This window comes from Nakaseomyces bracarensis, assembly GCF_045282275.1.
Source record: "Nakaseomyces bracarensis strain CBM3 chromosome Unknown Scaff13_0, whole genome shotgun sequence".
NCBI lineage: Eukaryota > Fungi > Ascomycota > Saccharomycetes > Saccharomycetales > Saccharomycetaceae > Nakaseomyces > Nakaseomyces bracarensis.
In genome coordinates this window covers 693,318-713,885 of record NW_027263959.1, presented here as the reverse complement: position 1 = coordinate 713,885, position 20,568 = coordinate 693,318, and the positions used below count along the sequence as shown (strand labels likewise).

Genomic DNA, 20,568 nt, shown 5'->3' with positions numbered 1-20,568 from the left:
AAATGATGAAAGGAAGGGTCTTTCATTTTTCTATATAATTTAATAATATAATATACAGTTTGGTTTTTTATGCGGACTTGCTATGTATTCTTTGTGTAGGAGAAAGTGAAAAACTCTGTTGCTCATAGGTTTCATATATTAACAATTAAATATTGTTGCTATTCTTATTGTTGATCTTGTTTTTCTTTTTATCAATATATAGCATTGAGATCAATCATTAAGAGCTATTTGAGTTCTATGTGCGATCCGATATTTGCTTTTATTATTTGTATTTTGATTTTCTTTTTCACCTAGTTTATTCTCAACTCATGTGGTCCACATACGAGCAGTGTTGTCAGCTCCTGAAGAGAATAACCAAGCTTCTCTTGGATGCCAAATGGTATCTAAGACACCTAAATGGCCTTGTATTTTGTGACCCTTTAGTTGTTTTAGTGGAACTATCATTGGGTTCTTCAACATATCATCGTACACAGTTGCATGGAAGATATGTATGAAACCATCGTCGGCGGCAGAGCAGAATAAGGGCAACTTCTTATGGAAGTTTGCACTTCTAACGGCTTTATCGTGATATCTTAGTGTCTTATATGGGGTCGCTGCCAAGTCCAAATCGTGCCACAATACTCTCTTATCGTAGGAAGAAGCAATTAAATTATCACCTCTTGGATGAATATCGATACTAGATAACCAACGAGCACCAGGTTGTAGTTTCTTTACAAGAACTTGTTGAGACAAATCGTATATTCTAACATATCTTTGTGAACAGACGAAAAGTTGTGGTTTGAAAGGGTGGAATTTAGCATCCATGATGATACCCTTGGATTTTCTGAAAGGTGATTGTGTTAAGTGTTTGGTTAATTGATGGATTAATACGGAAGTATTACCAGATTCAGGTTGAACAGTGACAAAGTAGTCACCCTTTCTGTGCCAAGATAATTTCTTTACTGGCTTCTTACAAGCAATAACAATGCAAATATCCTTTTCTAATTGTCTTTGAGTTGGCTTAAACCATTGGGCAATTTGTTTCTTAACTGCTGTGTTTGTCTTACTCTCGTCTTCAGAATCAGAATCGGAACCATTAACTTCCAAATTAGAGGACTTAGTGGCACCAAAGGTATCATAACCGTAACCATTTTCAATCTTAACCTTACCAGCATTTTCAATATCATAACCAAAAATTGGAGGAACGATCAGATAAATGTTGTCCCCAGCTGCAACAGCTAGAATACCGGTGGTACCATCAGGGTTCCATTCAACTGCAAATATATGATCCTCTGGATTTTCATCCTTGTTAACTATCTCAACTTGGTAAACCTCCCTACCAGTCAATATTTCCCAGATACGAACGGTACCGTCATCAGAACCAGTAGCTAACCAAATACCAGATGGATCAATTGATAGAGTACGTACTTTACCTTTATGACCAGAGTAAATAGTGGAACAACGAATAGGGAAAGGTCTGAGATCTTTTGGTGAAGGCAATTCAGGAATTAAAGACTCAGGATCGATATTTAACTTGTTTTTACGCATTCTTGGGGCCAGATATAGATCTAAAGATCTTTCAAATCTTTCTCTAATGGATTCACCGTAACCAGGAACCTTTCTCAGAGAACCATACTTTTGAGGGACAAAATTTCTTTCTCTTTCGCTATATTCAGTATTTTTCCATTCTTCGATTTCCTCTGGACTCAACAGATACTCTTCTGGTGGATTGTAACTTTCCTCATTAGTTGGAGGAGGTAGTTTGGGTGCTCTCAGGTTCATAACATGATCATTGGTATCCGTTGAATCACCCCATAGATCATAGCTAAAGTCCTCTTTCTTTTCCTTAGCTCTAATTTCTTTCATTTTCTTTGGTGGAATAATACGTCCTTCTCTAATAGCCCTTACTATCTTCATAACCCTTTTAGCTTCATTCTTGGAAGGAACAAATCTTCTTTTTGGTTCTGGAGCTGCGGATAACGGCATAACTTCCTCATGTCTGGTAAACCAATCTATTAATGGTTCATAAGGGTTTGTGCTCTCATCAGTTTTTTCATTCTTTTGGATTTTAGAAATCAGTTCTAATTCTTCTTGGGTTAAGTTCAAACTTGCACCAGATTCTTTGTCTAGTAAACCGGTCCAACCCTCTGGAAGCTCAATTGTATCAAGTAATTGGTCCAAAGCAGATCCTTTAGCAGGTCTCATAATTCTCTTACCATTAATATCATAACCAACATGAGGCATCTCATCATATGCAGATATTGGAATATTACCAATAGTATTTTTAGTCTCCACGTCACTATCATCGCTGTCGTAAACTGGGTTAATTTCTGGCTTTATGATTCTTGGTGTTCCATCCGAGAATTTGGTATGCACATTAGGGTCAGCAATTGTTGTCAATTTGACACCAGACAGTTTATCAGTCATAGAAGCAGTATCATCGGAGAAGTCAGAAGAGTTATAATCAGAGTCTTCTTCACCTTCTTCTTCAGCAAGCAGTTTGTTAAGCTCGGCTTCAGAATCAGATTCAGAAGCGTTCTCTTTTTCTACCTCATTATCATTGCTGGGCTCTTCTTCCTCCTCACTCTCAGCTTCAGCATCGATTAACCCATCGACTTGTAACTCTGGTTCTGAATCAGACTCTTCAACTTCATCAACAACTCTCTTCTTTGATTGTTTATTCACGGTCTGAGCGCCGACTGTTTTCTCGTTTTTACCTTTCACCATTGCGACGATTTCGTAAAAGTTATTATCAAGAATTTAAGTCTTATTTGATTGGTTTCCTATTATGATCTATCAAAATTTACTATATATCCAATACCTCGCTGCTTTTATGCCCATCGATGCCCGATGCTCATCGCAAATTTTCTACAAGAAGTTTTTTAATTTTTTTTTTTTTCAAAACTTTTACGTTACCCTGTTGACATTGGGATAAACAGCTTTTCGTACAGTAAGATGCCATCAATAATAGAGTATGAATTAAATGCTGGCTTCAACATTCCATTCTTAAGAGCTTCAAGTAGATAGCTTATGAGGATATTTAGTTCTGTTCATCTTCTATTGCACTACAGTTATAGATAAATAGAGGCACACGGTACTGTCACTGATTTTTATGTAAACATAGTGAATAATTTGTTGGGCAGAAGATATATGAAACAGTCATACATTTAATGTACAGCATCTAGTATACGTTTATTATTTGTCTTTTTATGAACAGGACTATATTGAAGTGTTATTTGAGTAAAAGTTAAGAAATAAGTCGTCGTTGCAAAAAGACATTCCATATACACTGTACACGTGTAAAATATTGGCGTCTGATTGTTACCACATTATTATGTTTTTTTTTAATTAACTTTAATCAAACTTTTGGAACTCTATGTTCAAACAACATATTTTAAAGCATTCGAATTGCTTCCAACTTAAAATCTTTGAAATGTCCAATTATCAAAGCAAGGACTAATTTTGGATCGAAATGTTTTTTTTTTAGATTATGTGATATTTAAATTATCTATGTGTCTAAAGTTCTACCAAGTTATACCAAACCTTTGTGATGGCATTGTTTTTGTGGTTAGACAGCTCTATATTTGGAAGAAATAGACAAAAATTATAATCTATAACCAGCTTGGAAAAATTTTGATGCTGATGGGTCTTTCAGCCCAGTTTAAGATTCAAACTGAAAGATAATAGCAATTTTGACAATCGTGAATTGTGCACAAAACATAGAATATATTCCCTCAACTACAACAAATAGTAAGCTCGCGTGGCGTAATGGCAACGCGTCTGACTTCTAATCAGAAGATTATGGGTTCGACCCCCATCGTGAGTGCTATTTTTTTTTGGAATTTCATAACTTTTTTGTTGTTGGTGAATAAGTATTTTAGTTAATTCGCAAGGCCTTCCATCTTAAGTAGGAAGACCCTTATGTATCATTATTTTATAATTGTTAATTTTTTGTAATATCTTGAGAGTTTGAAAATCAGTGTCTATTTCAGTAATCTTTTATATAGATCATTGATCAGCGTATTATTTATGCCACAGTAGAATCTTTAATATGTTTTTCTATGTGTAGTTTGAAGGGTTTTAAAACGCTGATTAAAAGCGTATTGGAGCAATTATATTAATTTAATAAATATTAAGTAGAAAATTGTTACTAGTCTTATTTCACATGAAGAAAAATCCTTTGTTTTGTTCTCTTCTATCACTTAGCTGGATTTAACGTTTTGTTGTTCAATGTTGAGTTCGCCATTTGACTGTGCTGAATATTAACATACTAATCATAATAAAAAAACTAAAATATATATAATAAGGGAGCATTAAATCTCTATCATTAACATATTAAAAGGTTAGTAACCGAAGCTGCAATCACTATATAGAATAACAAAAGATGAATGACACTAGCTATGACAACTTCGAATACCTATATTTACTGGCCAAAAATCTCGGTAATGGATGTCGATCTAGTAGGAAAGAGACAGATAAAATAGATCTACTCCTTAGAAGACTCTCTAAACAAACAGCTGTAACGTATGAAGAATTAAGTCAAAATCCAGATGAAAAAACGATAAATAAGTTTGAGGAGATGACCAAACCTTCTGATGTTGATATGCTGATAAAAGAGAACTATCGCTTGGTTTATGAAATCCAGCAGCAGGAACACATAAATGATTTGATAACGAAATTGGTAAACAATATAAACGAACATTTAACGTCTATAAGAAATTTCATCATAGAACAGAAACTGGCGAGAGATCAGAACAACGAAATTTACTTACATGAAACATTTACAATGAGGGAAAATCTTATGAAAGAGAACATTGACAACCTCGACATGCACCAACAGATAACTCATAATAATGTTACCGATATAATAGATAAATTTGAAAAGCTTTTCAATTCCATCGAATGGGATCAAGTGCCGAAGGATAATAAAGAATATCAGCAAATAAAGAAACAAATTGATTATGTGAACTCTACATACGGGCTAAATCTGACAAGTTTGGAAATGGAAGAAACCAAAGTATAGAAGATTTTCAACAAGGATTTTGGAGTACTAATGTTATAATCTCAAGAGCACCAGTTTTTTTTGCAGTAAAATATATTTTAATATTATCTATAAAAGTATGAATATGAAAAATATAGGATGTCTAAAACAGAATTCCTAATAAGAAATGTATCGATTCACAAGTTCTAAAGTAGTTCATAAAAACTGCAAATTATTATATGCATTTCTTACTTTTGATCTCATTATGCATACATAATTCACCAAATAACCAAGTGGTCCAATCCACAAGGTTGTCTTTCAATTGACATAACATGTCAGCACTGACTAGTCTAAAACATATGGCCTTATATTTGGTCTTCTCTTTTTTTACTAGTTTCGATGCAATCTGCTTTAGTTGCTCATCATCAAGTTGATTCAATAAGGATACATCAACACCGCAATCAAAATCAATAAATTGACCTTGTACTTCTTTGAGTTGATTCTCAAATCTACCTAAATTTCTCTCTACCTCTCTGAGTCTCCTACTCAATACCTGCACGTTGTATGCTAGTTTCGACGATAGAGAGTCAATTTCCTTCATATCATTCTCAAGCAGTGAATGATCATGGTGGACCTGCCATTTCACATCTTCTAGGTCATTCATTTTGGCACAATATATCTTGTGATCAACGATTAGACCCTTAAATTTCTTACCGAAATCCCTACACTCTTTTGTCAATTCAACATCCATATCTTCCTCATCATCCTCAATTGCATTTTCGGAAAACATGTCCATATTTGGACCAGCTGGATTATTAAGTCTTGCAGTCCTTGCTAATTCTCGAGCTATTTTAACAATTGGTGTATCAAATGGTAATTCCCAATTCTCATAGGAGTTTTGGATCGTACTGAAAGAAGCCGAGCGATGAAGTTCGAACTCTGTTACTGCAGGTTCATAGCCTACTGCGAGCTTATTATACTTTGGAAAGGTTTCATCTTTCATGAATGGAAATGAGTTTCTTCTAAAAAATTCATTTCGGTAACTTCTATTTGTTTTATCCTTCATTCTAAATTTAGAAGCGTCGTAATTACACATCATTGAAGAGATGGATTCATTTGTGCTTACAATTTCACTGATATCTGGTGCATCTGGGGTAGGTTCACTGGAATCCCACTCCCTTTCCTCTACAAAAACAATATCTGCACCTTCTTTATGTTTAAGGTATTCTTCCTTCAGTTTTTTTCTCTGCTCACAGAGTTCTGTTTGCTTCTTAAGTTCTTCTTCTAAATTACCATTGTGATAATCATATGTTGAAAACTCGTTTCTCTTCCATGTATATGTACTATCCCTTCTTCCATTTTTTGATTTCCATAAAGAGCCCAACGAACCACAATAGACATTTTTAACTAAGTGATCTAAGTCCGTTGTGAGAACATCGTTAGATAACTGTATAAAATTACCATTACCCTTAATATCATAAACTGCAGACTTCACAACTTTTTTAAATTTGAATAAATCCCTATTAGTCTCTCTATTTGTAACATTGAATAGTTTTTGAACACTCATTGGATCAAAATGAACTCTCTCACCTTCTCTTGTGAGATTGTGCTTCTTCTGAAATGCAAAAATAGCAGTATAGAAATCTTCTTCTTCAAATGGATCCTTCGAAGAAGAAATACAGTCCTCAATAAGTAGTTTAAAGAAACAACATAATACAAAACTGAAAAGTGCCGCCACTGTTGTAGGACCAATAACAGCTTCATTTTTTGGCCTCTCGACTCCTAAATATATTTTACCATACCTGTCCCACCACAAATCAATAGCTCTAACTGTATCCTCACAAAGCAAACCGTCCTTGTATGCGGTATTTTCAAATAGATCAAAATAGTGCAGCGATATTTGTATCAGTGTTATGAGTTCTATAACTGGGCAATATATCACCGGCTCAGAATGCGATTTGGTGGGCCTTAAATGTAATCCATGCGACCTTTTTTCATGGCTATGTTCCATTTCATAATCGTCATTATTTTTACTAGAGTCCCCTTTTGACAGGACATTCCCATCTGCATCCTTCGGAAAATTATCAATAGATATTTTAAACAGCTGAGAAAATTTAGTGACCGCAGTGCTAGAAGGACCCCTGAGCAACAGTGCTGATCTACCGCCACATTTTAATTTTTTCAAATCATAATTGACTTTGAAGTTTTTCCATGCCTCTCTTTGATCACCAGATTCAACATGGAGGATGTTTAAATTTGATGCAATTGATGACAGCTCTGTAACAAACACAATACCCATATCAATGACCATTGGAGCACTGAATTTTAAAATCTTATCGTGGTATTCTTTGAATTTAGGAGGCCATAACTCTGTGGCACGCGGCAGCAATACTCGCACAGCAAATACCGAGTCCTGGGAGTTACCTGTATAAGTTGTTATCAACGTAGATAGTTTCCTCACAGCGGCCCATTGCTCCACAATATATATGTCAAACCCTTCCAACTGTACTTCAGAATAATTAAGATCTTTATAGTTTTTCAAGTTAAGTTTGTATAATGCCCTACAATCAGGAAATATAAAACTCACTAACTCGTCATGTACTAATCCATTATTGATATTTTGATATGATTCATGTGTTTTCAATTTTGGTGTAACCACCCCACTTTCTGTACCCATAATGAGTTACTCTTCTTTTTTTTTAATTATTTATTTGCTTATATTTTTTTTTTGTTATACCAAAAGTCTAGTAAAATTTTTATATTATTTTCCAGTTTTATTAAATCAAGTCCAAATATGACTTTGATTTACCCCAGTTAATAAATTAAGTGTTCAATAATATATCAAATTAATAAAAAAAAAAGGAATCATTTTCCTAATAACTCCTTAATCTACTGTATAAAAAAATAAATATATTATTAGATAACAATCTGTTATTTGATTATGTTGCTGTTTTGTTTTATCGATATGAATAAACACAAAAGAATTGAAGAAGCAATGAACAAACTGAAAAAAAAAAGAAATAACTAATACGTAGGATACGTCATCCATTGTTTGCACAGAACATACCGTAGCCGTACGTCAATAAATGTGTATACTGAATATCAGATTTTCCCTTCGAGCGTCTTGGAAATAAAAAAGAAAGAAAATTTGATGGGACCCTGTTGATCAAATCTGATTGCCTAGAAACATGTGTGGAAACACCGAGAGCTAGATACCTTTTTCTTTTTACTCCCTTCGTACTTCGGAAAAACTAGGAGGAATTTTTCCGTATAAACGAATTTACTGCAGGGGATTCTGTGAGACCTCGTAGATTCCATCGTAGAAGATTATTGAAATTCTCTGAATTTTTCTCTGCTTCTATTCGTAAATTATCCGGAAAAATTTTTTACCTTGTGAAGACACAATTGTAACAAGAAAAAAAAAAATATTCACATTTAATAAATATTCTGCTATTGATAATTGTGTTCCAGATACAAAGTGACAGCGGGTATTTGGTTGATTCTTCTACTTATTTTTCTAAATAAAGGTTGGGAAGAAATAAAGTAATAAAAATCCATACAACAAAATAAAACAACAACTGAGAAAGAGATGTCTGATGAAAATACGTTAGAAGATTTGCGGTCAAAGATTATACAATCGATGACTGGGAAGGTGCCGGTGCAGAAAACTGAACAGAGAGCTGATCAGGAACAGAGGCCTCAATCGGATAGAAGACAAAATGAGGGACAGAGGCCCAGGGATGGGCAAAGACAGAATGTTCAACCACAGAGAAATGAAAGACGGTACAACCAGGACACTAAAACATACCCACATAGGCCTTATAAACAAGACGGAAACAGGCCTTATCAGCATGAACGTGGTGATAGACAAGTCCAACCAGAGCATAGTAATCGGCAATATCAACCTGAGAATAGCAGGTACAATAAAACTGCTCAATACAATAATAATTTGAGCCGTGAAGCTTACTACCAAAAAAATAGCAGACAGTACTCGAATGCCCAAGCTCCACGGTTTGAGAATGGAAGCAATAACTATAGCAATGCCAATAGAAATCAAAATAATAGATATCAGGTGCAGAAACCGCAGCAGAATCAGAAGAGATCCTTCGATATAAATTATAGGGATCCAGCCTTTCTTCTTATAACAAAAAGTAAGTCCGCCAGTCACATAATTGTAAGAATGGTAGATGCACAAAGTCATAAGGTGGCATTTGCTGCTCGTGATAAGATTAAACAAGTGATTGAAAACTTATTTCAAAATGCTCAAGGGGATATTTCACAACAGCCTATTTTATATGACCCTGACTATACTGAAGAGAGTAAAGTGGCTACTTTCAACATAATAACCTCAGAAATCGAGCATGCTACAAAGATTCTGGCTCTTCAGCAGTTCATTACTGCTAAATCCGGAGTTACTGAAATTTTGACTTGGTCAAGACCGCAAAATTATGTCAAAAATAATAGCTTGATACAGAAGTACTCTAATCAGGACTTAGTGGTACTGAGAAATACTAATATTACAGGTAAATCTAGAGAAGAGATAATCCAGAATATTAAAAGTATCCGACTAGATCAATGTGACCTCTTTGAACCTCTTTTTTACAAAGAGTCTGCTGAGTCTGAACAACTTTTCACAAATACCATTATCATACTCCTGAAGCGTTCATTCAATAACACACCCATCAATTGGAAATCAGATGGCCCAAATTCTGAGATTATTAAGGTTAATGATGGGAAGTATATGTTCCAAAATTTGGAATACCTTCATTTCCAGAACTTCACTTCCTTAGCTTCAAGACAAGTTAGACATCCTTCTAACATTTTACTTCTGTTAAATTGTATTGATCCGATGGATTTAAAAGAGAAACTCCACATAAACGAACTGAAAGAATCCTTGAAAAGTCTATTAAAAGTTGAGGCACAGTCAATCCAAATTGTAACTCCAAGCATTGACTACAGAATAAGTGTGGATCATGTTAAAGAGTTAGCCGGAAATGTCTTTATAACTTTTAATACTGTTGAGGATGCCACGGCAACAATGCAGCAGCTAGCAGGCTACGACTTTTATGGCAGGACAATTCTTTGTGCTTACGCATCCCATGCAGACATAAATCTACCGGGACTTACATTCGAATAAGATTTGATCTGTTTTTTTTTTTCTCTCTAGCTTTCCCACCCATATATACATAAAGTAATAATATATATATTTTTATAAATATTCAAAACCGTTAACCAGTATCTCTTTGGTAGAAGAACACTACTAAAGGATTTAAATTCAAATCTGATTTAATAAGGTGAGGTCAATAATTAAATTTAATATTAGAGCTTTTTCTTTTACATAGTTAAGCTCTTTATGCGAAAAAAGAGGCAAAATGGCAAAAAACCCGAATCTTCAACAGTGGGAAAAAAATCCAATGAAAGGAACACTTTTACTGATTTGACCTTTTATAGGATCCAAGGTTTATACTAATATTCTTTAAGGAAAATTTTAAAGGAACAGCTAGGTCGGAATAATTAAGATAACTTAACTAATTTTTTTTCGTAAAATCAGGAAAAAAAAGATTAACTGTGTATTTTTTTTGACCTTTATTTCTATAGAAAACACAAAATTCAGGAAACAGAGCAAGATTTATTTGATTATCAAAAAAAGAACAGAATTGGCCCTGACAATAGGATCAACAGAAGGGAGAATAAAACGAATAGGAATTTCTATACAAATATGAGCACAACAATAGCAGAACCACATATGGAAGCCACTGATCCGCTTGAAGCTTCCAGTGAAAGAAGGCCGCGTAGAGTTAGAAGAAGAAGAAGGCCTAGATTCAATTTTGTGAAACAGATGGCTGTTCCTGGTACAGTGTATGACACTATTACATCTATTGAATATCTTAACTTCAAATATGGTTTGAGAAAGTCCCATTATATTAAAAAATTTATTAAATGTATTCACAGGAAGATTAACGAGGATGTAAGTAAAATTAATGATAAATATGTGGAAGAGTTGACTCCCTGGGTGAAAGTGAAGCTATTTATGCTATTAGTAACACTCTCCGAAAGAGGTGGTCCTGAATATTGGTTTGACAAGAATGAAACTGATAAGGATAAGAATCAAGATGAAAATGAAACTGTAAAGGAGGAACGCAAGAAGGATCAAGGACTCCAGGATGAAGATAAAGATATACAACTAAAGACAGAACAAAAGAGTAGCGGTCCAGATAGTAGCTCTGGGAAGAAAAAAGGTGAAGTGAACACTAAAGTCAAACTATTGCCCACTTTGACCGAGTACATTATGCAACAAAATATCAACCAAGAGTTCTCTGAAACAACATATGATGAGAACTATGTTTTTTCTTCAATTTGGGCCAATTTTATGGAAGGTCTGATAAACTATTACCTGGAAAAAGTTATTGTGCCTCACTCAGAAATGAAGGTATGCCAACAGCTATACAAACCAATGATGAAGATTATTTCTCTTTATAATGAATACAATGAATTAATGGAAAAGAGTGAAAGAAATGGTTTTCTACCTAAATCCAATGGAATTGAGGATCTGGAAAATGAAATTCCCGAAGGAAGTGCAAAGACTGAAAAAGAAGCGTCTGACGAGATTGTGGAGCTTAGCGCCAGCCTACAGAACGTAAACTTGAATAAAGCTGATAATATTGTAGCTCAGGAGAGACTACAAAGGGCCCAAAAATTGTTATGGCAGGCTCGACAAGATATACCAAAAACTATCAGTAAAGAATTAACGTTGTTATCAGAAATGTATTCGACACTCTCTGCAGATGAACAAGATTACGAATTAGATGAGTTTGTTTGTTGTGCTGAGGAATATATCGAGCTAGAATACCTTCCTAACCTCGTCGATATTCTATTTGATAATTGTGGTTCCAATGATTTTTGGAAGATAATGCTAGTTCTAGAACCTTTCTTTTATTATATCGAAGAAGTTAACAGCCACGAGGATGAGGAAGATGATGAATATGAAGATCGATATATATCAGATCCAGAAGGTACTAGCCAAGGTAATAGACAAAGTTTTAAACCAGACCCTAGAGTGATTACTTTGGAAAAGATTTGTGAGGTTGCAGCGCGCCAGAAATGGATTTAAAGGTCACCTGTTTAGAAATGTTCACCATTTATTCAAATCAACAATAAGGGTATTATATTATCTATTATTATTGCTACATACTAAAATTCTTATTATTGTCTATCATACATCTAAATTAGAAAGGCATTATATATATAACATTAGTTTTAACTTTGTTTACTAGATTTTTTGAATGATGGTAATTCATCGTACTTGTGGTTCTTAAATTTCTTGAATTTTTGTAGATCAGAAACTTTCCCAAGGACACGGTGCTTCTTCTTCATTTCTCTGTTGGTGATATCAGAGAAGTCTCTATTACCTCTGTTCAAATGCAAAAAGAAGTACATACCTACCAGGGCAACTACAACCAGAGAAGGAATAGTCAAAGCAACATAGTACCATGTTTCATCACTAATACCTGCATCTTCTAGTTTCAATTCTTCTTTGGTCTTCTTGACGACTTTAGTACCTTTGATAATATCCAAGAGAACACCATATTCCAGAGGGTTAAACTCATCATCAGGAATGTAATCTGGTTGCACAGAAATAACAACTCTACGTTCATATGCACCTTGTAACCAATCGTCTTCAGGTTCAAGAGCATGAATACCATCAATGTTATCCATCCATTCAGAGGAGTAAAAGGTAGCGGGCAAATCACGTCTATGGATATAACCCTTCTCCTTAGCCTTCTGCTTAACGTAAGAGATGTGTAAACGGACTTTATCAGCCACTTTACCAGTGGTTGGTTCTTCAAAAAACTTGGTAAACCAGGTGACAAAGTAAGTAGTACCAACCTTAAATCTAGAGTTTTCTCTTGGAGTACAGAAAGGTCCTTCCAATATATCATGTTTCTTATTAACGTATCTGTTCGGTGTACATCTAATAACAGGGTTCAAAGCGACATAGGTGTCATCCTCATCCATCCAAATTTCTTCTTCATATACATCATTAGGATCCATGTTATGGGCCTTAAGCTCCTCGTAAGAATACGTACGTATGCTGGCAGTTTTGAAGTAAGTTGAATAGTCAGGATGTCCCTTCTTGGTATGACCGTTCTTGATCTCGGGCTTGATAGTCTTTGGTCTACCATCCTTCTGTAGAGAAACCCAAGGTTTCAACGGATTTGGTGTGGCCTCTGGCTTACCAGAAAATGTAACGCCACCGATTACTGTGGGTGTCACAATCTCAACTTTGGTAGAGTAGACAGTTCTAACCCACGGTCTTGGTTCTTCAGATGTAGTCTCCTTTTCCTTTGGAAAAATAACAGGTCTCCATGCGCTCACCTGCGTTTGCAGTAGCAGTAATGATAACAATGCCTTAACATAGGTCTGCATTTTAACTTTTAATATATTTATGAGCCTTCACTTATGTTACTTTATTTTTTTTTTTTTTGATTTGCGATGTTGATAATGTTATTCCAGTTATTTTTTTGATCTTATCTTCAAAAGAATGGACGATAGGAAGAAAACAAAAAAAAACAATACCTTAACCTTAGCAAAAGTTCAATTGTCAATCAGTAAAGGATCACTATAAATATTAATCTGTAAGGTCTCTCTTCATCCTCAACAAGCTATACTAATCAAGTGTTTTGAGCGAATTTTCGTTATTTATTTGGGTTTTCTTCCAAATTTCGCCTACTTTCACATTGTTTCTTTTTTTTCCCGGTTTTGTCAGCTTTTTGGGCATCGCCCAGTTTATTTTTCTCAGAGGTGGAGGTCATGTGACATATTATTAACTAACATCTTGAGCGTATTGTTTGTATGTTATTAAAATTAGTATTACTTATATTACGTATTATTAATATATCTATTCATCTTTTATATTTTTATTTATTACCAAGCAGTTCTTAAGGAGAGGATTCAGCCTGAGGAGTTTCCTGTCCATTTACAACCTTGATTGATTTCAAGTTGAAGCCCTTTTTCAATGGCTTTAAATGTACAGAGTCCTGTGAGGTTATAGTGTTCACACTACTTGAGGATACCTTTCTTGTTCCCCAGAAAGAGGAGCCCTTTGTAGAAGGGTTTGAGAACCCCCATGATTTTGTTTGGCTCTCGGTCTCTTCTATTGGTAGCATGGTATTCATTGAAGAAGAGCTCATCGAACCCTTTCTCGGAGAGCTTTCTACCGAACTCATCGCAGATGAATCTCTTATTCTGGACTCTAAGGATTTTATCTTACCCTTTTGGGTTTCTGTAACTTTAGCTAGTGTTTCGATTTCCTTTTTCAAGATCGCATTGCTCTTCAATACGTCCTGACTGGAGCTCTCTTGAGTCTGTAGTTGATCTAATAATTTGGTATTCATCGTCTCAAGCGTCTCAATCTTAACACTTTGAATGTCGTTATCCGCCTTCATTATTGAATTCTCATGAAGTTGTCCCTCCAATTTCAATTGTAGTTCTGCTACAGCCTCACACTTTTCCATCAGTGTTTGAATTATCTTCTTATTATCCTCGGCTTCCTTAGGATCACTATTGTTGTATAGCTGGGTTAAAGTTTCGAGTTGTTCTCGCAGCTTCTTATTTTCATCCTCTTTCTCGCTCAGTTTTTCTTCTAAAACAGCTGTGTCCCTGGTTTCATCTTTCAGTTTGTTCAGCCTGCTAACTTCTTTCTCTAGCAATTGAATCTTTGTTAAATAGTTGTCCTCTCTAACCTTCATATCATCAACTATAACATCTAGTTTCTTTTTGGAATTCAGTCCAGATTTATCTACTTTCACAAAATTAACCATCTCTTGAAGCAAAGACCCAAATCTTAATGTTGTTATAGTTTCATCATGGTGTACTTTATCTTCGAAGCAGTTTAAAATTACCCTAGTACGGCAGTTTCCACCAAATACATCTTGAAGTATTCCTGTTAGTTGTGATTCCTTATACGGTACTCGCTGTGTGGCTATTGTTGTGCTAGGTGTTACACCATTCTCAGTGTATATTTTATTTATAGCTTGGTTTCCAATTATAGTATTTACAACTGTCTCAATATTGGATATTGACAGATTAAGTTTCTTCACATTTTCAACTCCGAATTTTGAGTCAATGTCCTTATCAAACTTATTAGACCCACAGAGATCAACTAATGTAAGGGTTGAATGTGTTACTGTTTCCTTTTTTCTATCCAGCTGTTCGAGGTCAACTCGTATAATAACGTTTGAAATCGATCTTTTACTGTCCATCTTTTGGCAAGAAATATCTCTGTGTTCTTGAGCCTGTTTTATCAGTCTATCAAACTCTTTCATACTACTAACATATTCGTTAGTTGCCTCATGGAAATATTGGTAAAATTTCTTGGTTTCATGATGGCTCTTCATAGGCTTACGATCTTGAATAGGCACCAGCAAATCATATACTTTCTCCATCATGACTTCAAGGACAGATACTTGTAAACTCATAGTAATGTTTCCATTATTACCAGCCTCCACCTCTCTTTTTCTCTGTAGTATATCAGTGAAGAACAGTGTCGCTAGCCCATCAAACTCCTCATTTCCAAATATCGTATAAGATTTACCACTAAACGACTCTCCATAACTAACAATTGAATTGTTATAACCATCAAATAGATCTTTCAGAGTTGATTCACTAAATAACTCATAAAGATTATAATTGGGCACCCCGATATCCAATACTTTACTAAATTTAAATGAGCTCTCATCAGCAAAGTTTGTTATTGGATAATGAATTACAGTATTTCCTTGTTGCAAAGAGAAATGTCTTACTGGTTTTCCACTACTTTCATCACCACTTTTATCACCTTCAGGATTTGAATATTGTTTCTCTGCAGCCTCACGTTTCTCTTTGTTCTCCGTAGCTAACCGAACTATCGTTTCCACTTTAAACGGTTCAATTGGCTCAGAAATGAGCGATATTAAGTCGGACGGTAGCTCTTTCTCCTTAGCAGATAAACTCCAATGCATAACCATTATGAACTAGAATAGAAACTATCCTTTTTGTTATAGAGTTTTATAAATTTTGTCAATACTCTTCTTTTCGAAAATACCACTTATATAATCTCTCTTAATATCCCTTATTTCTCAGCTTACCAACCGAAAACTTAAACAAGTCTATTATACTATAGTAAATGATGCTTTGCTAATCTAAATAAAGATACTCTTCTTATATATATGACATAAACCTCTCCATCCTCAGTAATTTGGATCTAAAATTATTTAATGCCAAATGTCCCAAAGTCCCTCTTGGGAAGTTAAAGAGGTTTCCCACCGAAAACGTCAATCCTTGCCCCGCGGCTCAGAAAACTCCGCAGAAATAATAAAAAATTTGGGGGCAAGAGGCCAACATAACCAGCACCTTAATATTCTTCAATGATGTTCATTGTTGGCATTATTAACTTTGTTAAAATAAACTGGTTAGTGAATAATACCCTTAAATGATATTCAAGGCCATTATAGATGTTAATATTTGAGAGTTATAAGATGTGAACTGCTAACGTTGATGGCGTCGCATGCAGCTATTATATGGGAAAAAAAAAATAAGGACTATATTACTTGTTTTAATTTATATAAGATCTTTTTCCTACGTACAATGGTATAGCTTATAGTTTGATATGATAGAAGACGAAAGGTTCATAGTCTGTGTCTACTAAGTTAGCGTACTGACCCATAGATTGGTCTTGTTTTATCTTACCTTTATTGTCCTTAGCAAAAGCATTTCCTCCTAAGAACCCGAAAGTCTCTATTAGTTCCTGCTTACATTTAGTCACATTCTTTGGTGGCACTGCGATAATTCTAATTGTGAAATGTGGTGGAAGACCGTAACGTAGTACGGACTCCACATATACACGGAGTGCCTTTATGTGGAACCATATAACGAAGACATCGACAAAAGCGGTCTTTGCAAGCCTTACAAGTTGTACACGGAGAGATTGTTCTTGACTTGCTGCAGAATCATGTTCTCTTTTCAATTGCTCTATTAGTTCTTCAGAATAGTTAAACTCTCTTGGGATGAATTTCTTTTCTCTTGCAGCAGTAGTGAATTCCTGTACATTTCTTTTAAATAAGTGAACATTGTACAATAGGTAATCGTCATCCTGTGCAATAATACCTGCTGATCCTGGCACAACATTCTTGCTCAATGATTCGTAGCAATGTTCAAAGTCGTTCTTCAGATTCTTTGGAACAGCAATTAATACCGTTGTTAGATACTCGGAATTCAGTATGAAATCTTCGGGTTTAACTATATCATGTAAAGATCTGATGGAAAGATCACCAGTCTTCTTACGCTCTGCTGCTGCCAGATTCGATTTGGCATTATTGTAATTAGTGAATGTCGCTCTAACATCTAAATCCAATTGACTAGCCTCCTCAGACAAGGAAGTCATAAGTTCCTTAATCGATTTGTCTAGCTTAAACTTCCTTGTCTGCCATTCAAAATTTTCGAGGTATTCAGGGATGGGCATGTTATTAATAGGAATAGTCTTGTAGTCATTGGTAGAGGCCTCCTTCATGCCGGTCAAGATCTCTACTATCTTAGAGACTGAAGACCCTATTTGGTTGTCTATCTTGCCAAGCTCCTCTGATTCCAACAGCAAGTTATCCAGCGACCCAATCTTAAATTCCGGAATCTTGAACTCGGATACGAAAGTTCTCCCGCCAATTAATGAGTTCTTCAGATAGCCATCCACACTGGAATCACCATTGCTGGGTTTAGCGTTACCTGGAAGAGAGACCAAGAAGAAGTCATTTGCGGTATACAATGAGGTTGCCATTTTTAGGTATCTGCCTCTTTTTATTTTTTATCTAGAATTAATGTTACCCTTTACCGTTTATCTGTTCAAAGAAGAATTTACCAAAAGCAAATGGGGGTGTAGTAATTAAAATACAGACTGGTTATTTCACCAAATAATATTCAGCAAAGATTGTGTTTAATCCTATGTTATCGATAAACAAAGAAGGAAAACAGCTCGTTGAGTAATTACTAATCTAAGTTTATCCTGAAGTCAATTGCTGTTTTGATTGATGCATGCATTAAACAGTCCTGTCTACTGTATAGCTCATTCTCTCTCTATTTCACATCCCCGTTCCCTTTTTACTCAATACATCCGGGTAACTGAACAACACTGATTTTAATACAAATATCAATAATAATCCAGATATTATTACTATTATATCAATTGATTTAATTAGTTAGTATAGAATTTTAATTCCCGTTAGTTATTTTAACTGTTGGTAATCTTTAGTAAGATGATTAGTATTTATCTTACTAATGTGAAAAGACTTTATGTTTTCAATGGCATAATACATAAAAAAAAAATATTAATATTGTGACATTAAATCATGTCCTATCATCAATTATAAACTATTGAATAGAATAAAGACAAAGTAAAAAGTATAAAGAGTGAGAGAGCAAATAAAAGAAATATTTCTTATGAAGATATTTTTTTTCAAGCTTATTTCAAGACCTTACCGTCAGCGATTTCCTTGGATTCACCGTTGATAACAACTGGCTTGTCCCAGGCCCACATGTTGTTGACGAATTCCTTGTCTTCTTCCTTGGTTGGGTCCAACTTGGAGTAAGAGTAGGATTCCCAGTCTGGAGCGACGTCGAAGGCTGGAACGTGGTCTTGGCCTCTTAGCATAACGGCACCGATGATACCGTTGTTGTTGTTTTCACCGTAGACAACCAAAGAACCGAACATGTACTTGGTGGAAGCGGACAATCTGTTGAAGAAACCACCGACCAAGTTGTTAGACATGAAGGTCATAGTCAATTCATCGTTGTACTTGTATTCAACCTTCCACAAAGAGTATTCCTCTGGGTTGTAGTTTTCCCAGAACCATGGTAGGGCAACTGGTCTGGTGTCTTCGTTAGAGTACTTTCTCTTCCATTCGTCTAGAACGAAGGTAGATCTACCAAGAGCTTCCAATGGGTGCTTTGGCTTCTTCTCCTGTTGTGGAGCAGCTTCAGCTGGCTTCTCGGCCTTCTTTTCAGCCTTCTTTGGTTGTTCCTTCTTTTCTTCCTTCTTCTTTGGTTCCTTCTTTGGAGCCAAATCCAAGGCCTTCTCAGCGAATGGTGGGAATGGAGATGGAGCAGCCTTGACAATTGGGTGGTCGCCCATGGTCTTGTACCATCTGGTCAAGGCTGGGTGAGACTTAGCAAAGTCTGGACCGAAGATCAAAGCGAAAGCAATGATCCACATGTAGTAAGCGTGGACATCAGCCAAAGTGACTCTCTCACCGACCAAGTAAGTGTAGTGGGTCAATCTTTCTTCGAAGATGCTGGCGACCTCCTTGATGGTGCTGATGTGGTAGTCGACAGCTGGCTTGAAGTATGGCATCTTCTTCAAAACCAAAGTCAAGAAAGTAGCACCAGAGTGGTTGAACAAGTCCATGGTGGTCATAGACAAGTAAGACAAAATTTGGGACTTCTCAAGGGCTGTTTCACCAATTAGAGAGTTTCTGACCTTCTCATCTGGAATGATGCTGGCCAAGTAAGAAGAGATAGCAAGGGTTTCAGTCAAGTGAGTACCATCCTTTAGCAACAAAGCTGGGATTCTCTTTCTTGGGAATTCCTTGTACAATTCTTCAGTACCTTCAACAATTTCAAATGGCAACTTGAAATGGTTGATAAGAGCCTTAGCTGGGAATGGTCTTGGGGACATGTTCCCACCAGAGAAAGTGATAAAAAGCTTACCTTCAGACATTGTAGATATATATATATATTTGGTCTTGGTCCTGGTTTTTTCTCTCTACTATGAAAGAAATCCCAAAAATTAAAAAGAAATTGAAATAAATAAATCAAGAACTATATATAAAGTATTTTATTCATAAATAAATAATAAGAAATATACTAATTGATAGGAGTTGAAGAATGAGATGATGTGATGGGGAAGATGATAGGAATTGAACAAAGTTAGAAAAAAATTTCAACACAGATGACGAAAGAAAAAAAAATAATAACACTTCAATGCTTTGGATTAACAAAGAGAAGAAAATTTTTTTTTCCTCATTTCTTTTTTTTAATTTTTATTGTTGGATGAATTAAACTGGCTACATCATATTGTCTGTATATCTACCTTCATCTACATCTGGCTGTTTTTTCCCTCTATATATTTCGATTGTCAGTTACAAACTACAAACACCCATAAAAAATAGGGTCCCCATACTACTAATAATGAATTGGAGGTAAATCTGGCCTTATAAATGTTTTCTTATAGGTATTTTCATCCGTTCCGGTTTCTCATATTACACAATAACAATAAAACACCATAAGGGTGAATATATAAAATTTTTTTTATCTATTATCTTAACAATATATACTTATTTATAACTAATCACCTGGTTATATTATCACTTGACATTAAACATCTGATTCAAAACATAAGTTTTCTTGACTATGTCTTGATAAGAAACAAACAGTGTCTTTAGCTTTGATAAATGGAGAGAAGAAAGTTCCTTAACTACTACTTGCTTTAAACATATTCATTTCGTGATATGTTACTTCAATACATAAATCACATGATCTACCGTATTGCATTACTGAAAAATTTCCAAAAATTTTTTTTAGCG

The 20,568-nt window shown here is 35.1% G+C and overlaps 9 protein-coding genes across 9 annotated transcripts; 3 read left to right on the top strand and 6 right to left on the bottom strand.

Annotated features, from left to right (window-relative positions):
• Nucleotides 1-306: 306 nt before the first annotated feature.
• On the bottom strand, nt 307-2,706 carry ERB1 (ribosome biogenesis protein ERB1; the record flags this gene model as incomplete). The annotated part of the gene is made up of 1 exon (XM_071054508.1): nt 307-2,706. One exon carries the CDS (start codon nt 2,704-2,706, stop codon nt 307-309), a length of 2,400 nt encoding a protein of 799 aa, XP_070909201.1.
• A 1,657-nt stretch (nt 2,707-4,363) lies between these two features.
• FAR3 (Far3p) lies at nt 4,364-5,002 on the top strand (the record flags this gene model as incomplete). Its single annotated transcript, XM_071054507.1, has 1 exon — nt 4,364-5,002. The coding sequence occupies one exon, from the start codon at nt 4,364-4,366 to the stop codon at nt 5,000-5,002; it is 639 nt and encodes a 212-aa protein (XP_070909200.1).
• Nucleotides 5,003-5,195: 193 nt separating this feature from the next.
• STB6 (Stb6p) lies at nt 5,196-7,637 on the bottom strand (the record flags this gene model as incomplete). Its single annotated transcript, XM_071054506.1, has 1 exon — nt 5,196-7,637. One exon carries the CDS (start codon nt 7,635-7,637, stop codon nt 5,196-5,198), a length of 2,442 nt encoding a protein of 813 aa, XP_070909199.1.
• A 912-nt stretch (nt 7,638-8,549) lies between these two features.
• On the top strand, nt 8,550-10,097 carry MUD2 (Mud2p; the record flags this gene model as incomplete). The annotated part of the gene is made up of 1 exon (XM_071054505.1): nt 8,550-10,097. The coding sequence occupies one exon, from the start codon at nt 8,550-8,552 to the stop codon at nt 10,095-10,097; it is 1,548 nt and encodes a 515-aa protein (XP_070909198.1).
• A 582-nt stretch (nt 10,098-10,679) lies between these two features.
• On the top strand, nt 10,680-12,071 carry AAN1 (Aan1p; the record flags this gene model as incomplete). Its single annotated transcript, XM_071054504.1, has 1 exon — nt 10,680-12,071. One exon carries the CDS (start codon nt 10,680-10,682, stop codon nt 12,069-12,071), a length of 1,392 nt encoding a protein of 463 aa, XP_070909197.1.
• A 146-nt stretch (nt 12,072-12,217) lies between these two features.
• PSG1 (Psg1p) lies at nt 12,218-13,387 on the bottom strand (the record flags this gene model as incomplete). Its single annotated transcript, XM_071054503.1, has 1 exon — nt 12,218-13,387. One exon carries the CDS (start codon nt 13,385-13,387, stop codon nt 12,218-12,220), a length of 1,170 nt encoding a protein of 389 aa, XP_070909196.1.
• A 512-nt stretch (nt 13,388-13,899) lies between these two features.
• Nucleotides 13,900-15,966, bottom strand: SMY1 (Smy1p; the record flags this gene model as incomplete). The annotated part of the gene is made up of 1 exon (XM_071054502.1): nt 13,900-15,966. One exon carries the CDS (start codon nt 15,964-15,966, stop codon nt 13,900-13,902), a length of 2,067 nt encoding a protein of 688 aa, XP_070909195.1.
• A 629-nt stretch (nt 15,967-16,595) lies between these two features.
• VMA5 (H(+)-transporting V1 sector ATPase subunit C) lies at nt 16,596-17,768 on the bottom strand (the record flags this gene model as incomplete). Its single annotated transcript, XM_071054501.1, has 1 exon — nt 16,596-17,768. One exon carries the CDS (start codon nt 17,766-17,768, stop codon nt 16,596-16,598), a length of 1,173 nt encoding a protein of 390 aa, XP_070909194.1.
• A 681-nt stretch (nt 17,769-18,449) lies between these two features.
• On the bottom strand, nt 18,450-19,703 carry TEF4 (translation elongation factor EF1B gamma; the record flags this gene model as incomplete). Its single annotated transcript, XM_071054500.1, has 1 exon — nt 18,450-19,703. The coding sequence occupies one exon, from the start codon at nt 19,701-19,703 to the stop codon at nt 18,450-18,452; it is 1,254 nt and encodes a 417-aa protein (XP_070909193.1).
• Between the last annotated feature and the right edge of the window lie 865 nt (nt 19,704-20,568).